This window comes from Mesoplodon bidens, assembly GCF_964165515.1.
Source record: "Mesoplodon bidens genome assembly, contig: HAP1_SCAFFOLD_742, whole genome shotgun sequence".
Taxonomy (NCBI): Eukaryota; Metazoa; Chordata; class Mammalia; order Artiodactyla; family Ziphiidae; genus Mesoplodon; species Mesoplodon bidens.
In genome coordinates this window covers 158,574-168,420 of record NW_027672399.1, presented here as the reverse complement: position 1 = coordinate 168,420, position 9,847 = coordinate 158,574, and the positions used below count along the sequence as shown (strand labels likewise).

General features: G+C 46.5%; 1 protein-coding gene across 1 annotated transcript; it reads right to left on the bottom strand.

Annotated features, from left to right (window-relative positions):
* Nucleotides 1–629: 629 nt before the first annotated feature.
* Nucleotides 630–9,615, bottom strand: LOC308610247 (uncharacterized protein; the record flags this gene model as incomplete). The annotated part of the gene is made up of 4 exons (XM_081259455.1): nucleotides 630–924; nucleotides 1,040–1,095; nucleotides 1,836–2,757; nucleotides 9,575–9,615. The coding sequence occupies 4 exons, from the start codon at nucleotides 9,613–9,615 to the stop codon at nucleotides 630–632; spliced, it is 1,314 nt and encodes a 437-aa protein (XP_081115581.1).
* Nucleotides 9,616–9,847: the final 232 nt, after the last annotated feature.

Genomic DNA, 9,847 nt, shown 5'->3' with positions numbered 1-9,847 from the left:
GATGGCTACAAATACCCAAGTCTGTCTGCGTTCACCACCCACCACCTTCTGGGGTGGGCCATTTCCTCCTCGTTTTTATTCCCAAGTCATTTTAAGGATTTTTCTCCAGAGACTACCCCTAGAATCAAATACCACTACCCCTCCTCTGGCCTTCTCTCAAAAAAGAAACAAACAAACAAAAAAACCCAGCTAAAACCCTGAGCTGTCTACTCTAGACACAAGAGGCTGTACGAATACCTATTTGAAGCGCGCTGGTTTCTTTTTTTAAGGTTTGTTTTTAAATACACATAACCCTCCCCCCTCCTTCGCTCTTCCATCCCCGCAACCCCCCAACCCTTTAGACGCCGGCGGCGCGCGCCCTCGTGCGCGCGGGCACTCACAGCCTCTGGCTGGAGATCGCGGACTTTCTGGAAAAGATTCATTAACTGCAAATTAAGCCTCGCCCCGGCTTCGGCCTACACGCGGCCAGGCTCAGCCGTCTCAGGGACCCGGGGACGTGCCCACTCGAGAGTGCAGGCGGCGGGAAGCCCGTCGGGACCACGCGTGCCTCGAGCCGCCCTACTCCGCACACGGCGCCCCGGGGCTTGCTTGGTCAACAGCAGGAGCACGTCGCCGCCGCCCCGAGCCCCCTAGCTGGCGGAGGCTCTGCAGCGCAGCCGCCCACCTGCTCCGAGCGCGGGCCCCGCGGCGCAGCGGCGCCTCGCTCTCCCCGCCTCGGCCGAGGATCGCGCCCGGGTGCGCAAGTTCCTCTTCGCCCTCAGCCTCTGCGCCGCACGCCCTCCGAGTGGGACCAACTTCCTCCGGCCGCAGACTCGCACACGCCCTACAGGGCTTTCCACCAGACTCCACGCTACCCAGAGGAGGACCCAGGTCTCGCCCCCGCGCCCGCCGCCGCCCCCGCCCCCGCACGATCTACCCCAACCCCTGCGGGTAGATCTTAAACTTAAAACCAACCCCACGACGTCGCGGGGAAGGTGCGGGTGGACCAGGGTGGCAGATTAAAATTTTTAAAGAACACTTACAAAACAAAGCGTCTGACCTGACTGGCTGGTGGGCGGGCGGGCCTTGTCGGAACCCCTCGCTCTGCTCGATTTCCTAGTATTTTTTTTTAAATCCATGTGATTCACGCTTTGGAGCAATCCAAAACAAAAAACAAAAAACCGGGATTCCCCTCCCGAGTCGCGCGGCAGCGGCGGCAGGTCGAGCTCGGCTCGGCCCGGGGCGCCCGCCACACACACCCTCGCGCACGCACACGCCGTCGTTCCACGAGCAAGAACGAGCTGCCCCCGGAGAGGTGAGACGAGGCAGCGGCGGCTGGAGGTTTTTACAGTTCTTTCCCGAGTCGAAAAAGAAAGCAGACGGGAACCCGCCGCCCTCCCCTTCCTGCTAGCGAGCTAACGCCGAGCCGAGCTTCCCAGCTTCCAGCCCAGCTCACCCCCCCGCCCGACTCGCGGCACTCAGCGACGACCGCGCTCCCGCGCACACAGACACACACTGCCTGCAAACTTCCAATCCGCGAACTCCCTGCTCTCCTCTCAGCCCCCAGCGGGGCGGCAGCCCCCCCACCCCCGCCGCGCCCCTCCCTCCCCGAAGCCCACGCCGGGCCGCTTAGGTTGGCTGCACTTTTAATAACTTACAGCTAGGAAATAAAAACGAAAGCGAGCAAAGCAGCCAAAGTGAAGCGCGAGGCACAAGCTTCGAGGGGTACGCCAGAGAGTCAGAGGAGCCACCCGCCGCTAGTCTGGGCCCCGAGGGAGGGGGCCGACTGCAGCCCGCCGCACGCACGCCCGCCAGCCCGCGCGGCCTCCGCGGGGAAAGGTGTTCCGGGCACTGACCTGAAATCCCCAGCCGGGGAGTAAGCAGGGAGCCTGCGATCCGGCGCTTTGAAGTTTTCCCCGGAGCAGAGTCGAGGCGGCGAGGAGGAGCGACGGGAGGTGGGGTGGGTGGGGAGAGGTGTGCGGGGTTGGAGGAAAGTGGGGTGGCGACGTTGGCGATGGGAGAAGGGGCCGGGCCGGGGAAGCGCGGCGAAGAGCAAAGTTTGCCGTCCCCCGCTGCCCGCAACCCGCTCGCGGCGCCGCGCTCGCTCGCCTCCCTCGCCGTCTGCTGCCAGCCGGCTGCCCTCGGGGTCGGCCACGCCGAGGGGTGGGCTCTGGGCCGGGTGGGGGCGGGGGCGGGCTCAAAGCCTCCGGGCAGGTGGCGACAGCCCCGCGCGATCCTCCGGGCTCCGGCGGCTGGGCCGGGCTCAGCAGCTCTCGCGTCGCCGCTGCTGCCGCCCGCGCTCGGGCAGGAGCCCCAGCGCCATGCTGACGATTAGCCGCGAGCGCCCGCTCGGGCTGGGTGTGTATGTGTGTGTGAGTGTGTTGGCCAAGTCTTCCCTGCGCGGCGACAGCGCGGCTTGGGCTCACCGCCCGGCAGCTCGCGGGCTCCCCCTCCGCCGCCGCTGCCGCCTCGCTCCCGCTCTCGGTCGCGGTCTGGGCTCCGGCGCGTCTTCCCCGCTGCCGCCGAGCTCGGTCCGCGTTCAGCAAGGAGCGTAGCTCTGCCTCCCCTCGCCGCTGGGAGCCCAGGCTCCGTCTGCCGCCGCACGCCGCGATCCCAACGCGTCCCCCCTCCCTGGTTCCCTCCTCTTCCTCCTCCCCCTCCCTCCGCCCTCTCGCCCGCCCGCCCGGCCTCCCTCCCTCCCAGCAGCCGCCTCCCCTCCCCCCGCAGGCGCAGCGCTCGGGCGACAGCCAGCCGCCCGCCCGCCGCCGCCTCCTCCAGCTGTCGCAAGTTTGAGCTCCCCCAGCCTCCGCTCAGCCTCCGCTCAGCCTCCGCTCACCCTCCGTTGCAGCGCCTGGGCGGTGGGGTGTCGGAGCGGTGATTCCCCAAAAAGGTTTGCCCGAGTTTCCCCAGCCGATTCCCGGCGCGTTTCGCCTATCTGGGTTCGAACCCCAGACCACTTGGGTGGCGTCCCCCTCGCCCCTTGTCCTCCCCTCCCCAGCTTGGACCGAGTTTCCTTCCTCCTTTCCATACTTCCTTTCTATTTCCTTTTTTTTCTTTTAGATTCACTTTAGAAGAAATTTTACATCTTCTTAAAACATAGTTCCTTTAGCTTTCTCTTTTATAGGCTAAATCGTCAACATTCAATTTTCTTCATCATTTATATTCGCCAATAAAATACTACTTTTTATGGATTCTCATTTATAGCTCTTTGTGTTATGCAGAGTTAGATATTATTAACATATCTTATTTTACATGATTAGAGTATGAGAAAGAGGAGAACAAAAAGAAAAAAAAATGTGTGATGTGATGTGTGTATGTGGGAGGGGGGAGATTTATCACACACACATACACACAAACATATTCATATCAAAATAAGGAAGAAGTACTCATAACTATTACAGCCTGCGTTTCTCCAGCTGATCACATGATCATAGCTGGTATGTATAACAAGCTTCTTCCACTACCATCCTGTACACCCTATACCCTCAGCAAGCACTCCTGTTGGTCATAGATTCTTGCCTGCTAAACTTACCCAAACCTTTATTCCTGAAGGAACTGGACCATAGCAGCCCAACCTGAATTATGATAGTTTTCCACTGACTTTAATCATAGGAAATGAAAGTATTAAAAGGCACCCTGGAGGATCTTTTGCATTCCATACAGACCCTCCTTTACCCACATTATTTGGTAGCAACCCAATTTCATCTTGATAGAAGGATCTCTCCAACTAGTGCAGAAACCCCAGTCTTTGCCTGTTAATTCAGAAGTCCCATCTGGCTAGGTCAAACTCTCAACTTCTATTTCAATGAAAGTATTGTCAGGTTCCCTGGCAGAAGCATTATTTTCCTTGGTACTAAGATCTCACTGGACTTAACATCATGGAGATGAGAAGCAAATATTTTGCTAGTGGATCACTTGCAGTGATAGTGGAGGAGCCTCTCCCATTTTCCTCCCTTGATTCCCTGACCCAGGAACTCTGACTGTGGGAGATATAGCACTATATGTGAAGGAATGGTGATCATACAGAACACTCTGGAGATATCACCTCAGCCCTGAAAGGTATTGCCATCTAGCTGGCACCATAACTGAGTCTCCCTTAGACCATTCCACCATTACATCTGTGGCTCTGTAAGGAAAACCATGGTTAGACTAATTAATTCCATGAGAATGGACCCATTGCCACATAACTATATCTCTGTATTTAAGCTGCAGGATATCAATGAGAGAGTATGAACGAATTAATAGAAAATGACTATCATGCAAAGACAAACAAGGGACTTTGTATCTCTTCTGAGGAAGGGATTCATCTGTTTTCAGTTGGACCTGGGATATTTGTACCATGTTAGGTGGAAGCACGACTTGGCTGTTTTCAATATTTGGAGATGAATACAGTTTAAGGAGATTTGCATGGGTTGACAAGGGGTGAGCTATGGTGGCCTTTTGATGTGGCCACTTGGCTAGGCCTTACCACACTTTCCAGCATTCCTTTTCTGTATGTCTCTGGGTAGGGTGGGATATAGCAGAGTTTCTTACAGGGGACTGGAGGGGAAGTGAAGCAGCAGTCATTTTATGTCCTCACTGGTCTGCTGGCTCATCTCATTGGTGAGAGACAGTGGCCAGGCCTGCCATTGCCCACCTTCCACTGGGCCTTCCTTCAGCTTCTTCTACTCTGGGACCAGTGTGGGTATTTAGTTCCATGAGGAAGGGGCTTGACTTCTGCAGGAAAACTACACAGTCAAGGTCAGAGGCAATAAGGGCTCACATAGGTTTCATTCTGTTTTCGTGGCCTCTAGCTTTTTTTTTTTTTTTTGGTGTATGGGTTCCGGATTGTTGCTACTTTACTTTACATCCATATTCTCTCCCTCGCGGCCTACTTTGTGACCCCCAAGCTCCAGGATCAGACACAGTCCTAAGAATTCAGCCTTACACAATTGTCTAGGTCAGACTGTTGCCTGTGTCTGATACTGGAGCTTGGAGTCCACAGGACATGAAGTCAGGGAGAGAAGACAGACAGATGGGCCTCATTTCTTAGTAGTTCTGCTTCTTCTGGGGGACCTATACTGAAATATTCCCTTTGTATTCTGGAAACGAATATTAAGACATTCTTTCTTAGAAATATAGAAGAAAGAAATATGATGTCATTAACTTATCCTTAACTTTCCTAAAGATCCAGAATTATGCTGTGCCTTTTTCTTTGAAAGTCAGAAGTAGCATAACACCCTAAATGTTACTTATTTGCTAGCAATACTTAACAGAGAAAAAGAGGGATAACTTTGCAGTCAGGAGAAAGACAAACGGCTTGGAAAAGACACAAAATAATTGTCAGCTCCTGAAAAAGTCTTTTTTAAAAACGTTTTTCTCTTTTTAAAACGGTAATAACTCCCCACCACAGAGAGGTGCTCTCACACTTACTTCTCCAATATTTGCAAAGCATTCAAGTCCTAAAATGTGCCAACATTTTTCAAACACAGGATTAAAAATAGAGTATTTTTGTTTAAAAATAATTATATGCCATAACATGGAAACAAATAATTCTGTAGTCTTTGGAAAACAATGGTTTGCCTGTGGATAAAGTCACCCTCCCGCCCTACCCTCAGCCATCATGTCAAAGGAACAATAACCTCCTAATGTGTTAAGTTCTCCATGCATTGTGTTTTAAAACAATGCTTTATGAGCACACCATTGGTGAGCTTTCGGCATTATCTCAGTATATGGTACATCTACAGAAATTTTTTATTTATACTCCTGTCCTTTTTTTTTTTCCTAAGGTACTTGAAACATTTTGCTTTGTAGTAATTTTTACTTATTTATGTTAAATAATATCATCTTTTGTAAGCCGCTGGTGATTTTGCCTGAAAGGCTGACTGTTGATAAGAAACATTCTTCTCCTTTTATTTGGCTGAGTATTTTGTAACAGAGGAAACATGACACTGTGGTCAGGCATCAGGCTTCAGAGAAAACTACTAACTTCAAAGTCTAGCTCTGCTCCCAGCCTGCTCTGCAACCAACAGCATGCCTTAACCTCTCTGTGCCTTATTTCTTTTCATTGGAAAAACTAAGATGATAACAAAATATCTACTTCCAAGATTTGTTTTGTAGATTAAATAAGCTAGTTCATGTAAAGTCCTTCACATAGCACCTGGCAAATGCTCAATAGATATTACCCATAATAATATTGTCTTCTGTGCTTGCCAATAAACTATGAAACTATATGGATCTAAAGGACAAGGCTTATAATTAACCAAAAAGAAGGAGTAAAGACCTTAGTTAATAAAAGTAAAATAATGTATCTTTTAAATATAGAGATATTGCTTCTACACAGAAATATTGCTAAAATAATAAATGTCAGACAAATAGATGCACATAACTGTTTTATAACTAGCAGCTGGATCCTTAACTCTCTATAACTTTGAAATGGAGCTGCAAAGTACAATGCATTTCCCTCAGTAGTTTCTCCAGATTCCCTTTGAATTTGTGCAGGGTCGATTGATACATACAAGCACTATTTGATAAAACATATTTTTCAAAAAGTGAGAACAGCACGTAATTACCTCTACATGATATTTCTTTGGTAATTGCAGATAAATTGGTAAAAATATTTCAATTAGGCAAGCAGACTATTGATTGCAACTTACTAGGCTGTAAGAAAAAGTGATTTTTCTCTCAAGTTTTAATATAAGTACTTACTTGTTTTATTTACAACAAATACAAACCTTCTCATTTCAGCAGCTCAAAGTCTTCATGGAAAAATCACATGATTACTAATCCTCAAGACTGACTCTCTGTATTTTTTGCAAGTTTTCGCCTACTTATTATGTTCCTGCTGGGAAGTTCCTAAAAATTACATTTCCTATAACTGGGAGTATTACTAGTTCTTTCTATCAATCTATTTTTAAAGTGCAGAACCTTCAGAACGTTCTGAATATATTCTTTTTAGAAAGGAAAACAAGAAGGTCACAGATTCTTCTTTTTCCTTTAATATTTCTCAACCACACACTCACACACACATTCCCTTTATATCTTACAAATTCATGAGAAAGCTCATTCTGTTTGCAATTTTAATTTTTGCTTTTGTTGACATGCAGTCTTCCTTAAGGGAACTTGATTATCCTTTTATACGGAAGGTAAGCTATGTACTATATTCATTTTAATTGAGGATGCACTGTTTGGAGATTACATCATCTGGTTATTTACATTTTTCCTTTCTTCCTTGAGTTGATCTCAAAGGAAACATGTGTGCATTTATAGTTCATGTATTACTGATAGCTATCCTGAGTATAACAGCATTTATACTCAGCTCTAGTTATAACTTGTTTCACCCAACCAAAACCACACTTTTCTACTGATTATAAGGTTTTAAATTCATCACAGATATCAAAGCGAGAGAGTACAGTGAGACTCAGTAAGCTTATGGAGGGGAGCTGGGGGTTTTATACTTAACTGAGGGAAACTTGATCATTGATGACACTGGTTTATGACAACGTCAGGATGGCATTAGGCAGCTCTGACGTGATAACTCCAGGGCACAATTTTTCACCTATTGGGAGGTAGTGTGAACATCTGAGCAGCTTAGCCAGTCAACTGTGTCTCCCTAAAGCCATCATTCCTCCTCGAAAATCTAATGATTCTCTTAGTTCCATGGCAGAATCAGGTCACTCTAGGTAGTTCTATGTTATGTGAACAAAAGAATCACTGAGGATAGTAAAAACTAATTTTAATTTATCAAGGATCATACGTTAAGTATAATATTTTATAAATCATTTATTTTACTCTAAAATTAGTTGACAATTTTTTCCCCATAATTTGATTGGCACATTTGATAATTTGCACAGAAATGTACATGATAAGTGAACATAATGATGTTAAATAGTGGAAGATTGGAGCTGATGCAAAAAGAAAAGGTAATTAAATATATAGAAATTATAACATTATTCAAATTCCTACCCAATCTGCAATCTTTTCTCCAATTATATTTTTTCTGGAATATAGTCTTTTAAGCCAAAAGCACTTAGAATGGTCATTTTAGAGATTATGAGAGAGGAATTATAGCCCAGAGAAAACCTACATGCAATAGGTAGCTAGGGGCAGGCTTATTGAATGACATTATTCAGCCAACAAGTTGATACATCATCTTAAATCTGAAATTTTGAACAACTGCAGATAAAATGTCCTAAAACATACGAGGCAGGATGGTGTCTTCAGTTTCCCTCACTTACTTTATCTTTCTTTCCTTTTCTCACTCTTACAGGAAGAGAATCTCCCTTTAACTCATTATGGTTATGCTATAAAAGACTGAGTGATAAAAAAATAAGTTTATTTCAAAGGTGCCTCACTCTGAATCATCTGAATGACAGGAATCATTATACTGAAGAATGGGACTCACTGAGAGCATATATAAAGGAGCCTTATTTTTATCCTCCACTGTCCATTCCCCCTGTGCTGTGAGACTTGTTTTGCCTTTGCTTCCTTGGGTGAAAAGCAGTGCACATCCCATACCTGCCATGGTCACTTTCAGATAACAAGAATCCACCAGTAACTTCCAGTTCCACACACAGTCTCAGTTCAATAATTATTTTGTTCAATCCACTGTATTAATTTCAACATTATGAATTTCATTTAAAGTTGAAATTCCACCCATCCCCCATCAAGGGAGAAGTTTTCAATCCACACCAGTTGTTGGAGCGTGGCATGAAAGCTCTTACTAGATTAATAATGTTGTGTGTGCCTGGTAGATGCTTAAAGCTGACACTTTCTCTTATGGTGCGTGGGTTCTTCCGAGCCCACTGCCCCATCACTGGGAATTTCTCACACGTGGTTCCCTTTAGGGTTACCAAGAGCAACTCTATTCTGGATGGTTAGTTTTAGCCATTGCCTATATCTTGTCCTATGCAAACAGCCTACCCAATCCATTGCCAGGAAACCCTATAGAAATTTAGGTCTTATAATGTCAGTAATTTATTTAAAAATAACTCATCATCACATGTGTGACATTTATGGAATACATATTTGTATTATACCCTCTAGGTATTTGGTTGACACTTGAAATACTTTAATCAGGAATATTCACCCTAAGGGTAGTGAGTCAGCATTTGAAAATTAGGAACTTTCGATTTCTACTGAGAGAAATAAGGAACCCCTGGAAAAATCATAAAGAGGTAGATTTCAACTAAAAACGATTGGACTATCATTGCCTCAATCTGCAACAGAGGACTTGTTAAACAGCCTAAGGGAATTTACAAATATGTACGTATTTGCTAAACGGGTAGTGGTTGAGATATGTTTATTGACTAGCAAATTTGTACAGATACTTGGCCTTTGGACAAGTTCTAGAGAACTCAAGGTGTAACATTTTCCCAAGTGGGGGTTTTAGCCCAGGTGTTTATTCCTTCGGTGCCACCATGATATGAAGGAATCTGTCATCGTACTAGAGGAAAAGGTACTAAATGTAGAACTGAATACCGATGAACTTATGGGATATAGGACTGAATATGGCTGCAACAGTACAGCTCAGGACTGTCTGGGGTCTATTTGCCAATTCATTTTTCTATGAGTGATAGAATTTGGTCTAAGCCTTGCTTTCACTGTAACATCTCACCTGGTTGTGCGATTTTGAGAGAGGATAAGTACAGCGCTCATGTTGCTCTAATCATTGGAAGCCTCTAGCCTCCAGAGTGGCAGTGTGAAGAAACTGTCAGAAGGCTGATTTCAACTCAGACACCTCTGTCCTTGATCTGACCTAATACCACCTAGCTATCCAGTCTTTTGTTCCTTAGGAGGATATGAGTCAGACAAGAATACACTGTGCGCCTCAAGCTCAAGGGGGGGCCATGGTAAGCTATCTGAGTGGTCTTCTTAAACTTGTTATTTT